Raw genomic sequence first — 21019 nt, forward strand, 5'->3', positions numbered from 1 at the left:
TATTCTGATCATTGCTACGGGGGTTGTATGCACTGATGTACACTGTGTCTGGTCCTTGCACACCACTGCTCACTACTATTTTCTCCAGTGCTGGGAAGGTTTGTTTGGATATTTAAAAAACTCAATTCGCAGTTTAAATACACACTAACGTAGATGGATCATTGGCACACAGAGGCTCCTCCCCGAACACTAATGCCCAACGCATCACACCTGCATTCTCAGCGGTCTCCATAGCACCCATCACCTTTGTAGCTCAGTGTGCTGATGCCTCTGTTATGGCAGGGCGAGATTTACCACCAGTGCTAGAAAACCCACGTGCAAGGGCAGCGCACTAATGGTGAGAGTCAGACCCTCAGCCTTTGTGTGCGGGGTGGGCTACACCCCGGGAGCTAGCACTGAGAATCGTCCTCCATGCACAGCAGGATCCCACCACTAGGGAGCTGTCCCAGACCCAACCGCTGAACAAAGTGGGATTCACAACTCGAGCACGCTGGCACTAGGAGTCAATGGGATCCACTCACTAGTGCCAGCATTCTCCTCCAGTGTCCCAGCTCAGTGGGGTCCCTGCTCCGGGTGATGGGCCAGGGCTCACACTCCCAGCCTCCAAGGGCAGCGGATCCACGTCACAGAGGGTGCATGGAGAGCGCAGCCAGAGAGAATTAGATAAGCTTTCCCTGGCACAGGCTGACCTATTAATAGGCTATGCCCTGAGACCAGCATTAGCCTGGGCGGCAACCAGGAGAACAGCCTGCACACACCACTAACCTACCAAATGAATCAACGGTCGTCAAAGTGCATCTGGATACAAACCTCGCAGGACGGCGGCTGCCTGTTCACCCTCCGAGTGCCGGGGGGCCGATCTGCGTGGCGCTTCTTGGCTCCAGGAGGAGCACGTTAGCTTAGATGGTGTCTTTCGGGGTTAGCTCCATGGCAGATGCCTGGCAGCAGCCTGCTTTGTTCTCCTGAACAGCAAAGTCCCCCCTTCAATCTGGATTGCAGAAAATCCTGCACTGCTTCCTGTCCTCTCCTGAACCACCTGCTGCTGGCGGGGTCATGCAGTGATCTCCAACTGCTGCAGAGACACCCCCCCACTCCCGCCAAGTCCTGTCCGCTGGGAGTCCCTGGGTGCAGCACAGCTTGCAGCTTGAGCCCCAAGGTGTTTACACTGTGGATGTGGGTCAGCAGCTGCTTATGTTTTAAAGTCGGCAAAGCATCAGAGGTGCTGATCTAGCAGAAACCACCTCTCCATTTTTAAGAAGCTTTTCCAGCCAATGGGAAGGAGCAGCCTGCATGCCTGGGCCAGAATTCCCCGGTAATCCCATGGCTCAGCACAGAGAGACAGCTGGGAGCCTGGCCAAAGATTCCTTATGGCTTCCCCTCTGCACTCACTTTCCTTAGCAGGGAGACTCTTAACATTTGTCTCTTGGCTTATCAGGATGGAGCAGCCTAAGCAACAACATCAAGGAGCTTTACAAAGCTGGAGCGTGAATGCGCAGTTCAATCAGTGGGACGTGCTGAAGAGGCGGGGCAGGGAAGGTGCAGTCCTGGAGCAGAAGGATGGGGCAGGGGATGCAGTGGTTAAGGAGGGGGATAGGGTGTGGTGACGGAGCAGGGAATGCAGTGACAGGATGCAGGTGTTTACAGTGTATGGTGCAGAGGAGGCAGGGACAGAGCAGGGCATGGGGTGGAGGTGCAGTGACAGGACAAGGGTGCAGTGCTGGAGTATGGAGGTGCTGCAGTGGAGACAGGGTGCAATGATGGAGCAAAGGAAGCAGAGCCGAGAGTGGGCCCTGCAGGGAATGCTCTGAAGTAGCAAGCAGGTGCTTGGATTCAGTGCTGATGAGGGCCACATATGCTAGTAGATAGACAGGGGAGGAACATGGAGGCCTTCCTGAACAGCCTCCTTACCACTTGCCTGGGGTAAATTCTCCTTTTAAGGAGTGTGGAAAATCTCATGAGTTATTCCCGTCTCCTCGTGGCATAAAGCTGGAGGGCTGGTAAGAGTTCACCATGGTTTGACCAGGGTTCCCTTCTGTTGCAGGCTCCACAAAAAAGCCAAGTGAATGGAGGGCAGGGCTGGCGGTCTAGCACACTCCAAACGGCACTCACCCGGAGCAGGCAGAGCCGTTGGCGTTAGGATGGTGGGGCTGCTCTGGGGCGATCAGTGCGCATAGAGTGCCAGGAGGAATGCTACCAGGAGGAACACAGTCACCAACCATAAAAAAAGCAAACCCGTGGGGGTGGGGTGCAGAATTCAGGCAGCCTCTGCAGCTGACTGGAGGGGGAGTGAGGGCAGGTTAAGTCACCATAATAAAACCAGAAGTCTGCTTTCCACCTGAGACCGGCAAGACTCATTCCAGGTGTGGCCAAAGGATTTAAGACATGCACACCCTGGTCCCCAGAAGTGAAAGGCTTGCTGTTTAATCCATTAAGCTTCTTAGCTTCCTTCCCCCTCCTCCATCTCTAAATTCCTGCAGGGGGGCAGGGGTAACAGAGCAGGGAGGGAAGGGAGCCGGAGGGGCTTTGGGGAGCTGCGGGGGGGGGGTGGTGGTGGTGGTGGTGAATGTCTATTAATAAGGCTAATTGGCTAAAGCAGCTGCAGCAGGTCTCTCCCCACCCTCCCCCCAGGAGAGCTCGAAACAACAATGCTGGGTTTGTGTGCAGGCCTCGTGAAGCACCGAGTGCGGGGAAGAACCCCCCCACACACACACACTGCAGTGACCCAGCCGGAGACAGGGAGGCCAGGCGTATCTTCATTAAAGCCGGTTTAAAAGGTGACTCTCAAACTCAACACCAGAGCAAGGGGCTGGCGCCACCGATTCTCCCGGGGAACCACACTCTGTGCAGGGGTAACGGGGGGAAGCGAGGGGGGTGCCACATTCCAGTGCGGAGAGGTGGATGGGGAGAGGGTTAGTAGGACCCCTGTTCCTGCAGCTCTAGATATCCCCCGGTGCCAATGGTCTGTATGGGGAGAGCTCACGCCTCCTTGCCATTCTCTGGGCACCACTCACTCAACTCTCCAGACACATCACCCTCCTCAGTACTCTGACTGGCTTCTCTAGGAACACCCACCGCCCTGCCTCCCAGAGACCCCCAGGCCTTCTCTCAGCAGGGCAAAGGGAACACAGGACTTTGCTGCCTCCTAATGGCCGGAAATTACAGGTACTCAGTGTGAGGTTAGAAGATCACCCACCTCTTACTCTACTCTTGAGGGCCAACTTGCATGGAAGGAGCAGAATGTCCAGGGTGAGTGGGCAAAGAGGATGTACAAGTTAAAACCACAGCTCTAATACAGCTGCAGGCCTGCCTGTCTGTCTCTCTCTCTCTCTTACACACACACTCTACAGCTTTCCTCCGGGCAGTGGCTTTCACAAGAACTCTGGCTCAAAACACACCACAGTGTTCGGTGCTGCTGTGAAGCTGAATTCAAATGAAGGAAAGGAGACATTAGTGAGGCTGCAGCACAGGAGAAGCGAGATTATAAACGAGATGGAGAGTTGGTGAGGCCAAGAGAAGCAGACAGGTGGCTCCCGATAGCAAGAGCATTGGAGACCCTTTCCTCCGTTTTACCCAGCACCAAGGGGCCACAGCAAGGCTGAGGAGCAAACTCCCGGTCCCTTAGGCAGGTGGAGGCAGAAGACTCAGAGATTTGTCGAGGTGGTTTAACCACTCGAGCCACACGTATTAGCAAGGCTTAGGCACCATAGGGTATGTCTACACAGCCTGCAGCAGCGAGATTCAGAGCCTAGGTCAACAGCCTGGGGCTCTCGCCATGGCGCTAAAAACAGCCAGGTTGCTATTGCGCCTTGGGCTCTGAAGCCAACCCACCTGCCTAGGCTTCCACACCAAGCCCGAAGGTCTACACAGCTATTTTTAGAGCCGTAGTGCGAGCCCCACAAGCCCAAGGCTGTAGATGCAGGTTCCGAGACTGCCACAAGCTGCCGCTTACTGTGTGGACCTACCCAAGGCTAAGCTTTCCCAAATCTTAGTTTCCCTGGTGGACACCTGCCCCTGGCATCCCCCCGGGGAGGCAGACAGGAAGGACGGTCAGAGGAACCAGGACACACAGGGAGGTTGTGTTTTCCATTTTATTTAAAAAATATATTATTGTTGTTATGTACAGAATCAAACAAGGCTGCGCAGCTGGGTTTCCCCTCCCATCTTAATCCAACCCTGGGGCTACCAAGCAAGAGGGTGGAGGAGAGGGCACTGCGAACGGGCAGGCAGCCTCCCCACAAAGCTCTTGGAAACGCAGTGGCCAGTTGCCCAAGGCCCTGGGGCGAGGGGGCCGAGAGGAGAAGACCCCTGCCATGCAGTTATCCGCTGATCCATCGAGCAGGGACCTAACCCCAAACGTAGGTCAGGAATCTGCTCAGTGGCCAAATAACGGTCAGTGCTTTACAACAAAGAGAGTAGGGGCTGGGTAGGGTTCTCCTTTTCCCCTGCCAATAGCACCCCTTGCAGCACAGGTGCACAGACCAATGAGAGACGTGCCCTCCTCCAGTTCCCAGTGCTTAGGTATAAGCAACCCCCTGCCCATGCTACCAGCACCGGTATCCCGGGGACGCCTTCCACTCAGCATGACCAGCATCACACACGTCACTCCAAAGAGAACGCCAAAGAAAACCAGGGAATCTATTTACTGCTGGAGAGCGCAGGACACAGGGAGCAAGACAGAGATGCTCCACCGCTGGGGCCGTGCCCTGAGAAACTGCACTAGGTTAGCGCCAACCCGAGGTCACGGTGGCCCAGGAATGGGAAAGGACTGTGTGTTTCTAGCACTTCTGCTTCTGTCAACCCCCCAGAATCTGCTGCTCTCCACCGCCTCCTTTCACTGGATGATGGGTGCAGACCGGTCGTTGGTGACGGTGGGGCGCAGCTTTACTGTGGCAAATGGATTGGTGCCGCTGTAAGGAGAAAGGCAAGAGGAGAAATAAAGGCTCAGGAAAGCCTGTTTCAGTACCGCCCGGCCATGGGGCCCTGGCAGAGGCCCCGTCACAGAGAATGTTATGGGGACCCGCTGCAGGGACAGTGGAAAGCTTCCCTGCTGAGAGTGAGAAACAGTCTCATTCAGATGGGGGCCCACTAGGTGCAAGTTACCAATGCCATTAATTATAATACATCCCCATACTCTCTCCTGGTAACCTTCCTCCTCATGCCCCCTGACAGATCCATTCCCCTTCCTTCCCTGCATGGGACTGCCCCCCCAACCTCCTACTGACAGGACCATTCCCTCCCTCTCCTCTTCACCCCCTCCTGGTAGAGCCACTCCCCTCTCTCTCCCTGGACAGGAACCCCTCCTCCACCCTGGCATGGCCATTCCCCCCTAGCCTTGGCACAGTTCACAAGATGAGCAATTAGACAGTGAAGGAGGAGGAGTTGGGAGAGGGAGCAATGGTTCAAATAAGAGAGAATAGGAAGGTGACTTGGGCATGTGGCTCCTCCTCTCCCCCTGCCCTTTGGCTGGGGCAAGCAAGAGGTCCTCCTGCTGTTTCAATCCGCCTTGACCATTGGGCAGCATTTCCAAGAGTCGCCTCCTGCCCTGCCAGTCGCCCATCCCATCCCCCACTAGAGAGCTCACCCCACTTTGTATTCTCAGAAAGGTTCAGAGGACGGAGAGGAGATGGCGAAAGCCTGTCAGATCCACCTTGTCATCTCCCTGGGGCTGGTGCAGCTTGCTCACTATGGTACATTTGTTAGTGCCCGTCCAGAATAGTTTTGGTGTCCCTCATGATGGGGCTTCCATACCACTTCCCTTGGGAGACTAAGTGATGATCCAGCAGCTTTCACTGGCCTGACTTTCCTGTCCTAATTTGCTCTTAGTTACTCCCTCCCTTTGGACCCTTCCAAATGGGCAGTTCTGAGGGACCCAATTCATCATCTTCTCAACTAGAGAGCTCTTATTCCAGTTCCTCCAGGAGAGGACAGAGAGGAGCCTGGGGGGCCTTTCTAGAGCCTGAGTGTTTTTTCCTTCCTCTCATTCATTGTTCTATGATTTTAACAGCAATAGGAGTTAGTCAACAGGGCAGTAATTGTCATGATCATCCTTCCTTCCTTTTTTGGAAGACTGGTACCACACTTCCTTTTCCCCAGGCACCTCCCCAGTTCTCCAGGACTTTCCAAACAATAAGATAAAACCACCAGGGATCCCAGACTTCACTTACCGGGGGAAGAGCTCTGGGGGCTGCTCCTGCACAGCTGACTTCTGCAACAAAACGAGATAAAGGGTCAAAATCTGAGAGCAAGCACATTGTGCACGTTAGAGAGAGGCACAAAGGGTGGAGGAGGGAAAGACACACACACACACAAACACACAGTGGGATTTTCAAAAGCACCTAAACAATTAAAAAGCCCAAGTCCCACTAACGGGATGATAGACTCCATATCCCAGTCTCCAATTCCCATTTATTGGACTTGGGCTCCTAAATAGCTTAGGTGCTTTTGAAAAATCCCACTAAAGCAGAATTGCAGAGAACAAATATCCCCCTTTCTGTGCAGGGGGAAGAGGGGATTTTGTCCCTCCACACACAGGCTCCCAGCCCCCCCCCCCCCTTTCTCAGGGAGGAGGGTGCATTTCTGATCATGGGAGTTCAGGATCCGCAGAGCACAGCAAAGAGCAAACAAATGAAACTGGCACTAGAATTCACAGGCCAGCATGGCCAGAGATGCCCCCTCTGATCACAGGAGGGCCTGGGATACCATCTCCTGCCCCCTGCATGCTTCCTACAGCCTCATATATAGGGCCCTACCAAATTCACGGCCATGAAAAACAGGTCACAGACTGTGAAATCTGGTCTCCCCACCTGTGAAATCTGGTCTTTTATGTGCTGTTACCCAATAGCATACAGATTTCACAGGGGAGACCAGCGTATCTCAAACTGGGGGTCCTGACCCAAAAGGGAGTTGCAGGGGGGTCATGATATTGCCACCCTTATGTCTGCACTGGCTTCGGAGCTGGTCAGCCAGAGAGCAGTGGCTGTTGGCCAGGCACCCAGCTCTGAAGGCAGCACCCTGCCAACAGCAGCACAGAAGTAAGGGTGGCAATGCCATACCATGTCACCCTCCACCACCAGCAGGGCAGAAGGAAGGATGTCAAGGTATGGTATTGACACCCTTCCTTCTGCGCTGCTGCTGGCGGCGGCGCTGCCTTCAGAGCTGGGCTCCCAGCCAGCAGCCGCCGCTCTCCAGCTGCCCGGCTCTGAAGGCTGCGCCGCCGCCAGCAGCAGCAGAAAAGTAAGAGTAGCAGCATCGCAACCCCCCCCTACAATGACCTTGCGACCCCCCCACAATGCCTCTTTGGATCAGGACCCCTACAATTATAACACCCTGAAATTTCAGATTTAAATAGCTGAACTCATGACATTTGCTATTTTTAAACCCTGTGACTGTGAAATTGACCAAAATGGGCCATGAATTTGGTAGGGCCCTACTCATAGAATATACAGATACAGCAAGATCCCAACATTCACGGCCCTAAACGGCCTCTGGGCTGCCCTGGAGGGACCAACCCGGAGAGGAGAGTTCAGTTGCCACAGCCCATTTCATCCCGGTACCTGCCAAGCCCCCGAAGGGAGTGATAACAACTGGCGATAGTGGGACTTGTGATGAAAATATCTGCCCCACTAGGAGCTGGATTAAGACCCCAACTCATTTCACACAGCTTGCTCCACAGTCATCAGCTGGGATTGACTTTCATTGACTGCTGTCCTGCGGCTGGCTCAGAGCCAGAGGAGAAAAGCTCCCACTCCTCGATCACCTGAGCTGTCCAGTTTCCCAGCCTGGGTCTGGATTGGAACCAGTGACTTTTAGGGGGTACGTTACATGTCTGCATCCCAAACCCGCAAGCTGGGCAGACTGGGGCTTCACCAGAACCACAGACCCAGAGGTGAAAAGCTACATATTCCATTTCTCAATCCCTTGAACCATCCAGGTCCCTCCAGCCTGGGATTGGAACCAATCACCTAGAGAGGACAGGCTCCAAATCCCATCCCCCAATCCCCTGTGCCATCCAAACACACTTCTGCCCTTCACCCTGCCTTCCTGCCCCATTCTGGGTCCAAATTGGGTGAAAGCCTCTGTATTCTATCCCCCACCTTGCTGAGACCCAAATGCAGGACCTCTGCTCCCAGGCTTTTATTCACCCTTCCCCATCCTCAGCTGCCTTTAGAAGAGGCACACAAAAGAGCTATCCCTAGCCTTATCAGGGCAAGGAGGACGGCATCTCTGTCAGCTGGTCTCCAGCCCAGCTCCATCACTCATGGTCCTACTTTTAGCAGAAAGAGCTGCCACCCCGGAGCCACCAGAAACCAGGCTGGGATGTCGTGGAGAAGAGGAGTGAACTGAAGGGCCCCTGCTGCGTAATAAAGGGAAGAAGTGAGAGGAGCCCAGAGGCCAGGGCTCTTCCACGGGATAGAGCACAGAGTTTGCTAGGGACGGATGGACAGGAGCTGTGCTGAAGATGACTTCATCTTGCAGGGAGGTGCAAAGGGATGGACAGGAGTAGCTGCAAAGCAGCCCATGCCCAGCAGAGTAGCTGAGATCAGCTAGGGTGGATTCATGGATGACCAGCAGCAGCACTAAAGAGTCCCAGAAGCATGGGAGAGATGGATGACACCTGTGATTCAGTGAGGTCAGGATGACCCTTCCCTTCCCGCTAAGCGTGGTTGGAGCGGGTGTGTATCATGGCATCCCAGAAATGTAGGGCTGGAAGGGACCTCAAGAGGTCACCAAGTCCAGCTCCCTGTACTGAGGCACTGACTAAATCTAGAGCATCCCTGACAGGTGTTTGTCCACCCTGTTCTTAAAACCCTCCCGTGATGGGGGTTTCCACAGCCTCCCTTGGTAACCGGTTAACTATCCTCATAATTAGAAAGGATGTGAAAGCGAAGGTCAGTGTTGGTTGAGGGACACACCCTAACCCACAGATCCCTTCTCACTGCCTTAGCTCAGGTTAGAATAGCGCCGCACCCACTCACCTTGGAATCCGAAGGAGCAGCAGCGCTAACCAAGCTGCTCCGGCGGCTGCCAGCACCACGTGAGGCTGGAGAAGGGCTTGGTGGCTGGGGCAGGGCAGCGTCGTGTCGGTAATTTCCTGCTGATGGGACACTGGGGCAATCCAGGCCATCCACGCTGTGACTGCTCCGCAGCGGGAAGGACCTGAACAAGAGCAGAAAGGAGAGATCCCAAGAAGAAAAGGAAGAAGAAAAGGCCAGAATCCAGCTCTGGGGAAGAGTGCTCTGGGGTCTCTCCATACAGCAAATGTGGTCTGGGTCCTCCCCCTTCCCAGGATCTCTCCAGAGGGAATATTTCGGTTTCCACAAGGAATATGTACCCCTAGGATTTACCTAACTAGAGATTTAAAGGCCTCTGGAAATATTGTGCCCTTATTGAGAGAGCCGTAACGGGAGCAACATGTCACAGTTTAATCGAGAAAAGCCATGTCCAAGAGTGCCAATGGCCCTCAGACAAGTTCTTGAGCGTGCTCAAGAGCCGTAGCCTTGATGGGCAGCACCACACAGGACATTGCCTCACACACTTGCGTGAAAGACGTACAAAAACATGCACTTCAGCAGCTCCCATTACCTGCTGGGCGGTTCCTCCGGGTCTCTTACTCCCTCCAGGGGCTTTACGAAAGCTTTGGGGAACCAGCCGCTCCTAAGGCCCCGGAGACAGAGGGGACAATGAGCCTTTGCAGCAACACGTTTCTTAGCATTCCCTTTCCCTTACGTCGTGGAGTCTGGCCAGGGCACAGGGGCAAACATGCCCATTGCATGGAGGGCCATGATGAGATCTTAAAATGGCCACCAGTCACCGAGCCTTTGCCTTGTGTCTGAGCTGAAAGAACAGCACTTCCAGCAGCACGTGGACCCCCTCTAGCACCAGGTCAAGGCCTTCGTTCAGGGACGACTTAGAGGAAAGAGCACCATTTACTAAGCCACCAGCACCTGGGTTTTCCTGGAAGAGCTCCCCCTGCACCGTTGGGAGGGGGCTCATATTGGGCACTTTTTTGGACAGAGACAAGGCCAACTCCAGAAAGTGAGGACAGTTTTGGTGACTCCCCTGGGACTCTCTTCTGGAAACTCCCCTTCTCCAAAGGCAGACGCAGCTGGGACTAATGAACCTCAAATAGAAAGGCAGCATCTGGGTAAGAACTATATGGCGAGCAGGCGCCCCACAAATTCCAACCCCCACCCTGCCCCAGGTTGCCAGTAACCCATGCCCCATATCGGATGCCAGGCCAGGGATGGCACCTGTCGTGCCATTCGGTAACTGTTCCATGTGGTGCCAAGCACTGTGCCGGAGCAGTAGCTGCTGCCCACGTAAGTGAGAAACCCCTCGGCTAGACCACGACCGGCATTGCCTCTTTTAAGCAGAAAGGCTTGAGGGCAGGGCATTAACCCTTGGAGCCCAGCTCTTCACAGCTGGCTTGCTGCCTTCGCCAAGATCCCCCCTCCAGCCCAGCGCCACGGAGACAGGCCGAGCGCACTTACATGGATGATCCCTCTAGCTTGCCGTACAGCCAGCCGTTCTGCGCCTCTGGGATCAGCACCATGATGATGTCCCCGAGGTTGAACCCCAGCAAGGTGCGGTTGGTGCCAGCAGAGTGGGGCACAATTGTCTGGACTCTAAACACATTGCTGCCTCCTCCTGCCTGCTCACCGAAGGAGCTGGAGCGCGAGCGCTGGCTGGCGGAGAGTGAGCCTGCCAAGAGCCACCAAGGCGTGAGAGGATTCAGAGGGCTTCTTTCAACCCCAGACTCCCCCTGCAAGACCCCAGCCTGGCTAGGAGGGACCTACCACTGAAGGAGTGAGAAACCTCCATTGTCCATTAGGACCTGGGCTTCCCTATCCCACTCACACAGCTTCCCTAAAGGGGCCCTGCCCCTGCCCATTTGGCTCCCTGTTCATTCACTTGTGGCCTTCACCCCCACCCTCCATATACCCTGCCCTCTCGTCCTTGCATAGAACAGGTGCCCAAGTGCACCCTGGGACAAATGCATTATGGACAGATTTGTCCCTCCCAAATCCAGCCTGTACCTGCTCAAATAAGGTACAACCAGCCTCACACCACTACCCCCATCTACCCAGTCTTACCAGCAGATGAAGTCTTCTGCAGACCTCTCCTGGTTGGCTCTGGCTGAGGAGAGGGTCTAAGAAGTTCTGCAGGCTCCTGGGGGAAGGGGCTTGAACTACGTCCAGTCATGGCTGAGCCAAAATCTCCCAGAGGCCTCTGAGGCTGTTGGACGGAAATGAAGGTGAGCGTGAGCACCACATAGAGGAGATCTCTCTTCGAGAGAAGCCTGGTCCCTAAAGGATTGTATCCTTCCCCACCCCCAACGCTCCTACACACACAAGCTTTCCCCACCCACCCCCCACACCTCGTCTTGTATAGCTAATGCTACCAAGGGAGGAACATCAGGTGAGGCCTGGAGGTATAGATTAATGGGGACACAGGGGATTGCCTCCCACCCCTCAAAAAATAACAGACCCTGGGAAAAAGCTGGGCTGACCCTCTGTTCTGGGATCTCTGCCCTGGGAGGGGCCATCCCAGGCACCCCCCCCATTACTGGACAGATCGTTTGTTGGCCTTTTTCTCACCATGTCGAGGCAGCTGGGAGTCAGGCGGCCTGACGTGTACCCCGGGCCATGGGAGGCACTGAGCAGGCTCGGGGAGTGTCTGCTGCTTGGATTGCGGCTGGCCTCCAACTGCTCCTTCCACTTTGGCACCTTGCTCTGGATGATGCCCCAGGCCTGGGGAAAGATTGAGAGGAGAGATCAGGGGGAGAATGGGAGCAGATCAGCTGGGAGGGGGAAAGGGGAAGTTAAAGAGCGAGGACCCAAAACAAGCTCCAACCTGTACCTAAGTGCATTGCCATCAGCAGGCGAGACGCCCTCGCCACTCTACGAGCCCCTCAACCCTGATTGGCAGAGGGCCGACTGCTCTGTAATTCCCATCAGGCCTGACACACTCACTACCCCTAACACACTGCTGTCACGGCATTTACCTGTGACAAGTGTTGCGTGAAGTATCAGCTCAGAGCTGGTGACAAACCGGTCATCAATATCATCGTGTGATGGACGGTGCTTAAAGAGCTATGTACGTGCGCCAGAAATGCACTATGCTTTGGGGGCAGACCTCATGAACAAGTTTGTCCTAGACAAAGGAATGTTGATTTGCCTGCTTGCCTCGGTCTAGGATGTCAATTGAGCATGATGATGCCCGAGACAATTTGCCTCGGAGATAAACACCAGTTATCAGGAGGATGGGGCAATAGCATGACATCGGCACACTGCAGGATACCGCAGTCTGAACCCTGGCGGGTCATCCTAACTCTTAAGGAAAAGACAATGAACTTTGAGGGGTATAAAGAGAAGCAGAAGGGCCCCTTGTGAACCATCACTTAGTGGACAAAGAGGCAGCTCTCTCTGTATCTTCGAACGGTGGATCCCCCACCATGTGGGTCGGTGATGCAGAAAAGCTGCTTTAGGTTAGAAACTTTTCTTAGACAAGAATTGTAAGCTACACATCCCCACATAGAATCATAGAAATGTAGGACTGGAAGGGACCTCAAGAGGTCTTCTAGTCCAGTCCCCTACACTCAGGGCAGGACAAAGGGGCTATGGCTATGTCCCTCCCCCCAACCTCAGGTCAAGCCCCCTCCTTACCCTGCTGTACACCTGGAGGAAGGTGCTGGAGAGCAGCTGGTGCTTTTCAGCCAGGAAGCGGTAGCGGCGCTTCTCCTCCAGCGTGGCAGCCCGCTGGCTCTCGGAGACAAATGCCTGCATCTCTGACTGCAAGCGCCTCACATTCTCCTGGGTGGACAAGCGGAGGAGGGATTGATGTCAGTGCAGCACCCAGAGTCTGCACAGAGCAGTATTTGGGGGCATTCACCCGGGGTTCCCCTCACATGACTGGGTCATCAGCCTTTACAACCCCTTTGTTATGCTGAAGCAGCATACAACATTTATAGGGATCTGGCCCCTAATCTTATTTTAGTCTTTCCACGCAGTTTGCCTCAGAAACATTCTGCAGGAGGGAGTTCCACAGATTAACGGTACCCTGTGTGAAAAAGTATGTCTCCTATCTGTGTGTCAGCTTGCTGCCTTTTGCATCTCAGGGAGCACCCCCTTGCATTCTAAGGAAGGGAGAGACAAGCTAGAAGCTATCTAGGACTCTGGAGGCATCATCAGCATCTGCTTGTGATGACCACTCTCCTCATTCCAGACTCGCCTGCGTCTCAGGGCCATCCTTACCTCCCCTTCATTTCCCACCTTCATTTCCCAGGTGTTTTTGTCTCGAGTCCTCTCCATCCTCCACAGCTCCGACATGCACTTCTCCAGGTTGGCAGCCCTGTGCTGATACTCCAGTTCGTACTGCTGATGGCTGTCCTGCCGAGAGCACAGAAGGAGACCAGAAACTATGAGGAACATTTTCTAAAGCGGGGAGGGGACTTAGGAGTCTAAATCTCATTGAAAGTCAATGGGTGTAAATTCCTTTTGAAAATGGGACTTAGGAGCCCAGTGAATCCTAGCAACTCCAAAGGAAAGCTGGCCAAGTCAGGCCATGAGGACATGGCAGCTAGGCAAAAGGAAAGTCTCTCTTTCTCCAGTTGGCACGAGACACTCCCCAACCTCTGCCCCAGGGAAAGCCTGGAATATCCTTGAAAACGCCTCAGGGATGAAACAATGATCTAAACCAGCGAGAGGGTGAAAGCCTGAGCTGCGCTAAGGGACTCAAAGGAGGGAGGGGCACAGTGAGGGTGTGGGGAGAGAGCTCCAGCACCCTGCTTCGGGGTGAGGGAAGGGGAAGCCTGCAAACAGCTCAGAAGGGACAGGGAAGGACTGCGGCTCACCTTGATAAACTGCATGTCCAGCTTGGTGTTTTTCTCTATATGCTGCAGCAGGTCTTTGTGGAACGTCTGAGCCTAGACGTGACAGAGAAGTTGTTACAAACTGCCCCTAGCAACTGGTGTTACTGGGCACTGCTGACAGCTGGGGGGTGGGAGGACCCGAAACGGGAGAGTTAGGGAGTGCCCAGGAGAAACCCCACTCCTCTGCCTCCTGATGGACATGCTTAGCCAGGCATCTGCAGACAGAGAGTCGATACCGCTTTTCCTCCCACGTTTTGTCTTGTCTATCCAGACGGAAAGCTCTCAAGGGCGAAGGCTGTCTCTCCATGTAGGTTGGGACCTCTAGACACTGCTGTCATATCAATAACAACCACACAGCTGGGAAAGGGTTAACATCCTTGTTTTACACAAGTCCTCCCCTTTCTACCCCCACCCCCAACAGCACTACCAGGGAGGGAGATGGAAATATTGGCACATCAGAACTGGATGCTGCTTAGATTACATCCCCCTCCTAGGGTTGACAGGTGTCCGGTTTTTGACTAGAACACCTGGTCGAAAAGGGACCCTGGCGACTCTGGTCAGCACTGCTGACCGGACTGTTAAAAGTCCAGTCAGCAGCGCAGGGGGGCTAAGGCAGGCTCCCTACCTGCTGTGGCTCCACACAGCTCCCAGAAGCAGCAGCATGGCCCACCTCCGGCTCCTGTGCACCGGCTCTGCAGCTCCCATTGGCCGGGAACTGCAGCTATGGGGGCAGCACCTGCGGACGGGGCAGCACGCAGAGCTGCCTGGCTGCGCCTCTATGTAGGAGCCGGAGGGGGGACATGCCGCTGCTTCTGGGAGCTGCTTGAGGTAAGCACCACCTGGAGCCTGCACCCCTGATCCCCTCCCACGCCTCAACCCCCTATCCCAGCCCTGATCCTCCTTCTGCCCTCAGTCCCATCCCGGAGCACCCTCCTGCACTCCAAACCCCTCATCCACAACCCCACCCCAGAGCCCACACCCCCAGCCGCAGCCTGCACCTCCTCCCACATCGCAACCCCTGCCCCAGCCCGGATCCCACTCCCACCTTCTGAACCCCTCAATCCCAGCCCAGAGCACCCTCCTGCACCCCAAACCCCTCATACCCAGCCCCACCTCAGAGTCTTCAACCTCAGCCAGAATCCTCACCCATCCTCATGCCCCAACCCCCTGCCCCAGCCCTGATCCCCCTGTCACCCTTCAAACACCTCAGTCCCAGTCTGGAGCCCCCTCCTACACCCCAAATCCTGCATCCCCAGGCCCATACCAGAGCTCGTACCCTCAGCCGGAACCCTCACACTCCACCCCCAGCACCCAACCCCCTGCCCCAGCCTGGTGAAAATGAGTGAATGAGTGAGGGTGGGAAGACAGAGCGACAGAGGGAGGGGGGGATGGAGTGAAAAGGGGCAGGGCCTCAAAGGAGGGGCGGGGAAAGAGTGTTCGGTTTTGTGCGAGTAGAAAGTTGGCAACCCTCCCCCCTCCCCCAGTTCTGTTCACCACAAACTGGGAGCAACCCACCCGAAACTCAGTATGGAAACAACAGGTGGCATCTGGCCACCGCAGCTCCATAAAACACAGCTCCATTAGGCCCAGCATACGGCTACCGGCTGCTCCCAGTAGAGATGGGCCATGTCAAGATACTCACCACTACTTCCAGGTCAGAGTTCATATGCCTGTGGGTGTCAGACATCTGTATCAAAATTTGGCCTTCAAGAAAAGAGATCAAAGTATCATAATCAGACCTTCCTCCTTCTCCCCCAGAGTTAGAACAAAGGGGCCATTAGCACTAATCGCCACTGTTAGATGACTGGGCGCAGCGTTATCTTGGTGCAAAAGTCCAACTACTATCGCTATGCATAAGCTGTCTGCTGGGGCTGGGTCCAAGGTGTGAGGAGAGGGTTTCAGCCAATTCGCTTCATTCTATAACAGCTGCTCAATCCCTTTCTGTGATTTCACTGATTACCCTCAGAATCTGCATGTTATAAACCACACCCGAGGGCTAGTAGCTTAGTGTGCGATGGGAAACCGTGGTACCAGCTCCCGGTCTCCCAGTCTTTTGCATAGTGGAGTTAGCAAGGGGTTGGAAGGCTGGGATCTGTGCCCCAGGGCAAGCCATTGTGTACTTCACAGCAAGCCACATCGACAGTCTGCCCCAAGGACCTTGGATTCTGCATGACACTGCGGCAGCAGGCTGAAAATTTGGTGACAGCTTCATCTGCATTAAATATCCTGTTTGTAAAGAATGCAGAATTAAATATGCTAGCACACTTAGTGGTGCCCGCCCTACGTGGCTTATTTTGATAGTACAGTCCATTTAGTTTACACTGTCCCCATGTTTTCCGTTTGAGATGTACCACAAATTTTTGTATGAATAAGTTGCGACGGATGGGGGTAGTTAGAGTGACGGGTTGTTGAGTAGGAAGCAACTGGGGATCTGAGGAAGGCATGGGAGGCATTTGGGGACTGGGAGATAGCAAAAAGATCCAGCTAAACGTGGTTAACGTGATCAGCAGTGAAATAGTTAAATTGCCATCTTTAGGTTTCAGAGCTAACCCACACAGGTGAACGGGGGCTGCCTCCCGTCTCGCCGAGTTCTCGATTCAGGCTGGCTGCAGACTCACGAAGGCAGCACAGCGTCGTTACGGTTGGTTCATGTATTCAGAGTTTCCCTCAGCGCCGGGAGGATGCGGAACATGGTTTGTGTGACATGACAGCTGGGACGCTTGGATCAGAATGCTGCAGCCAGGGCTGTGCGATCCCCAGGGCTCCGTGCGCTGCTCTACCATGGAGAGCAGGAGGCCTGGGCTTCCGTCTCTGAAGTGGGTGGGACACGGGGAGGCTGGGCCTAGTGCTCTGTGGGGGTCAGTGCTCTGCAAGGCCACGCCCAAAGCCCGGCTTTCAGGCCTCGGGATCAGTGGGGGCTGGGAGTGCTGCACGCACCGGGCCTAGCGCATTGGGGGTTGTCATGCAGGAGACTCAGGCTCCTTTCTCAGTGCGGTCCTTCGTTCCTCATGCCGCTCGGTGCAATGGGAGCACTGGTGCGGGGATGGGATGGGCTGGAGAGGAGGGCAACATTTCAAATTGACCTACCTCCCAGAGATGGTCATTGGAGAAACTTACCCAGCATTTGCGAGGTGGAGCTCTGCAGGGCTTGCTCCCCAATCTTCTGTATTGCCTTAAAATAGACTTCAGCCGCCTTAGAGAGTGCTGCAGAAATACAAGGAGAGAGGGCAGCTGGATTAAAGCTTCCCTAAATGACCCTGCTCCATCCTTGTCCTCTGCCCCCTTTTTCCTCAACTCTTCCCTTCTTTGCCACCTCCCGTCCTCATCACCTATTCTCCTGCCTACCCACAAGCTCAGAACAGCCCCAGGAGCACAGACTGACGCCCCCAACCTGCCAACTGAGGGCGATGCCCATGGACACAATCCCAGCTGTCCCCCCACTAGGCACAGGTGGGAGACGAGACAGCACTCACCGTGGAAAGTGCGTAAGTAGTTGTTGCCCAGGTAGACCAGGTTCTCCAGGGCAGGGTTAAACTGCTCCAAGATGTTCTGTCATCCATCCGAGTTAGGGAGAGGGGTGAAAGAACACAACAGGTTAATGCGATCCTCCTGCATGCCCATGGGATGAAAGAGGCCTGTGCCCTCCTTATGTGATTCATCCCACAGAGCTGCGGCCTACCCATCCCACCAATCTCTGGTTTCAGGCTCAGGCACCCTCCTCATTGGGGAGGTCCAGTGCTTGCATCTTCTCTTCTAGCTGAGAGCAAACATCGGGGTGGAGTGATCAGGAGCTCACCCTTCCCTCTGAACTTTCCCAAATGCTACTACCGTCACCCAGAATCTAGTGGGTTTCTTTCCTACCTCAGGGATGGGCATCACTTCCTGGCAACCATGTCATGAGCATCAGGGCCCCATAGGTTGATAAAAGTCAAGTAATGGGGCAGTCCTAACCCAGCCTCATAGGTCCATTTACTGTATTAATAAGGTGGGCAGTGTGCACAGCACCCCTTATTGCATGGCACGCAGGGGCAGAAGTCTGGAAATTCAGATGTGGGATTTAAGCACTGCACAAAATTGAGGAGACAAGCCCAGCACAGAAAGGAAGCACCCTCACTTGTACATTCTAACCCAGCTGGGCATGGTTGTGTGTAGGGTTCTTTTAGAAAGAGCTCCGATCCTGGCAGCATCTTTACCAAAAAGGTGCATTGTATAATTTGATCTGTACATCGGAGACCAGTGAGATCAGTCTGGTCACTAGGGCAAGGAGCTGCACAGCCACTAATCTACCCTCAACCTGAGGTCAGAGAAACTAGTGTCTGGGCATGTTTGATTCTCCAGAGAGTTTTAACACTTGTCTACGTTCACTGGAACTCTCTACTGTTGAAAGGATTTTTTCTCTCTTCCCTCAAAATTCACTGTAAGATGCCAATTATAAGCAGGGCCCATGCTGTGTGCGCACAGGTGGATGTACACCTGTAACTAGAAAAACACCTGTAACAACATGCATTCACAGAGGGACACAGTAATTGGCCTGGACATATATCAGTACTCACTAATCCTTGGTGTCTCTTCAGACACACACAGATTTTCACACCAGTCATGCAGAGCACACACAGGGGAGCTCTCTGGCCAATTTCTATCACATAAAGAAAAGGAGTACTTGTGGCACCTTAGAGACTAGTCTCTAAAGTGCCACAAGTACTCCTTTTCTTTTTGCGAATACAGATTAACACGGCTGTTACTCTGAAACCTTTCTATCACATGCCGCCCCTGGACACCTTCAATACAGCCCCCCCCCCCCCCACACACACACAGAGAACACAGGTGTTAGAGATAGGTCTTTCCTATTAAGTAACACATAATTTACCCCTCCATTGCCAAGGCAGAATTACTCCCCACTGTGTATTCTCCAGGGCTTTGATCAGTCTAGTTTATAGGTCCCAAGCAATGGGGCTTCCACCATTTCCCTGGGAGAATATTCCACAGTCCAGTAGATCCTCACTGTCTAGAAAGGATTCCTAAGATCAGCCAAAATGTTTCTCAGTTTCAACCTGTTTCTTTCCTGCTCTACCCTCTTGGCTCACTTCAAACAAACAATCTCCCCCCCTCCCTTCTGGGACAGCCCCCCAGCTGAGCTGCTCTAGCTCTCCCATAGCAGGGATTCACTGGGAAAGGTGCTCTGCCTTAATACACCAGAATGCCCAGAGGTTAGCCCCAGCACCGCTGGGTTCCGCGCTGAATTACACCACACACCCTGTCGGCCATTAGTCTGTTCTCACACCAGACCAGGATTCATAGAGCCTTGGAACTACACCAGTTTACACCAGCTGAGGATCTGGCCCACAGATTTTCAAAGCAAATTAAATCAATTAATCTTAATTTAATCTTCTCCATAGTACATTGTGTTTCTCTTGTGCTTTTAAATCCTTTATGAAGGATCCCCCAACCCCCATGCATCTCTCGCCAATTGGGAACAGCCCTTTCACTCCACAGCCTGCAGGGATGTAACAGCTCACCTTATAGATGGAGATTGTGGATCTGTAGGACTGCTCCATCTCACCAGCCTTTTGCAGGGAGGCGAGGGGCTCCCAGAGATCGAGAAGTTGGTGGGCAGAGGACGTGTTGTCCTCAAAACTCTCCTGAGAATCCAATTGCAAGGATCTAGATGGGTTGAGACTGTCTCTGCCTGGCACAGCAGGACACCAGGAAGAAACATGTCCAATGTGAAGGGATGAGAATGCCACAAGGACGTTTAATAATTCACCAGTCAGGATGTTAGAACTTGATCCTTGAATGTAACCAGACACCGAGGAGAGAGGAACCCTGTGACAGCCATGAGGGTCATGTGACCTCCTCCTTTAATTATTTATTGCAGGTTTCTATATACAGCTTGCCCCCCATACCATCACATACTGGTCCAGCCATCTTCACTATGCCTCACCACTGTGACACAGATGCCAATTGGTGCCAATGGGGAAAGGGTTCCCTGTTCTTTACGAGCACCTCCTGTCTCAGACCTCACAAACTCACTACACCTAATACACCGCTTTCATGGTCTTTATCCATAAAGGGTAGAATGTGAGATCTCTACTGAATGCTTGTAACTTATCAATACTCATAATCATTGCGAGATGTGTGTATGAGTGATGTTTAAGGAATAATGTAGTTATATAGAAAAACACACCCTTATGGCCTTGGATTGAAAGTGAATCACCAGGAAATAATGTGCCTCAGTGATGGCCCATTCAAGTGGGAGGAAGTTGTCACCCTGTATTGCTCAGTTGTCCACCTTTGCACCAACCCAGAAAAGTCAATGGAAAACCAGCGAAGTATAAACATTGGAAAAAACTTGGCACTGGCAGTAGAAAGGATGGCAGGACGGCAAGGGGATCGTCCTGTCTGTGAATAAAGACAAGAGACTTATTCAGGAGATCACAGGGTGGAGAAACACTCTGCACCCATTCACTGAGGAGGTAACTCGATGAGTGGGGGTGCTTTATGGAAGACTGGATCTTAGCTCCTTGGGGGCAGCAAATGCTGCAAATGCCTGAACTTTGGGCTGAGCATCTATTTGACTAGATGGGGAAGGTAACTGTGAATAAGTGTAGGCCCTACTTCACATTTCATGATTTTGTTTTGTATGGTGCCATTTGTTTCCATCACAAACTTGTTTCTGTTGAATCTCTATTTGTTCTTAAATAAATTGTCCTCTTGTTTTACTATAATTCCTCCCTTGGGAATGGAGATTTCTGGGGGTATCCAGTGATAGGTGGCTGGACACCACAGGAGGACACTTTGAAGGCTCAGAGGCTGGGGAGCCTTCATAGTCAACCTGCAGGGCAAAGGCAGGGCCCATACAGCCCAGAGGAGAGCGCCTGAGTGGCTGACAGGCTGGTTGTGTTAGAAGCTAATACCCAGCTGGCACAGGCAAGACGCGCTCGAGCTGGAGACTGCTGGCAACAGCCCTGTGTGCTCCAAGAAGAGTCATAACCACATCCCTTCCCAACTCTTAGAGAAACAAAATTTGCTCAACCTGCACCACCAAGCCTGAGTAGTGGCCTTCGTTTAACTCCCTCATGCTTACAACCTGGTCTGACTGGCATCCCTACTCCAAGACACCACACCTCTGCCCACAACATATCAAACAGA

The 21019-nt window shown here is 53.6% G+C and overlaps 1 protein-coding gene across 1 annotated transcript; it reads right to left on the bottom strand.

Annotated features, from left to right (window-relative positions):
* Positions 1–4078: 4078 nt before the first annotated feature.
* BAIAP2L2 (BAR/IMD domain containing adaptor protein 2 like 2) lies at positions 4079–20323 on the bottom strand. Its single transcript, XM_073326061.2, has 14 exons — positions 19387–20323; positions 17344–17419; positions 16988–17074; positions 15513–15574; positions 13853–13924; positions 13272–13388; positions 12666–12812; positions 11598–11750; positions 11094–11235; positions 10491–10701; positions 9583–9654; positions 8976–9156; positions 6165–6205; positions 4079–4907 (listed from the first exon to the last, which is right to left on the bottom strand). Exons 1-14 carry the CDS (start codon positions 19423–19425, stop codon positions 4832–4834), a joined length of 1476 nt encoding a protein of 491 aa, XP_073182162.2. The 5' UTR covers positions 19426–20323; the 3' UTR covers positions 4079–4831.
* Between the last annotated feature and the right edge of the window lie 696 nt (positions 20324–21019).

This window comes from Lepidochelys kempii, chromosome 1 (genome assembly GCF_965140285.1).
Source record: "Lepidochelys kempii isolate rLepKem1 chromosome 1, rLepKem1.hap1, whole genome shotgun sequence".
NCBI lineage: Eukaryota > Metazoa > Chordata > Testudines > Cheloniidae > Lepidochelys > Lepidochelys kempii.

Excerpts from the sequence above, each read along its gene's own strand:
- BAIAP2L2 (XM_073326061.2), bottom strand. The coding sequence starts at position 19,425 with ATGGAGCAGTCCTACAGATCCACAATCTCCATCTATAAG. Across the intron at positions 17,420-19,386 it reads CCACAATCTCCATCTATAAG|AACATCTTGGAGCAGTTTAA; the intron begins GTGAGCTGTTAC and ends GATGGATGACAG. Across the intron at positions 11,751-12,665 it reads TCCTCCAGGTGTACAGCAGG|GCCTGGGGCATCATCCAGAG; the intron begins GTAAGGAGGGGG and ends ATCTTTCCCCAG.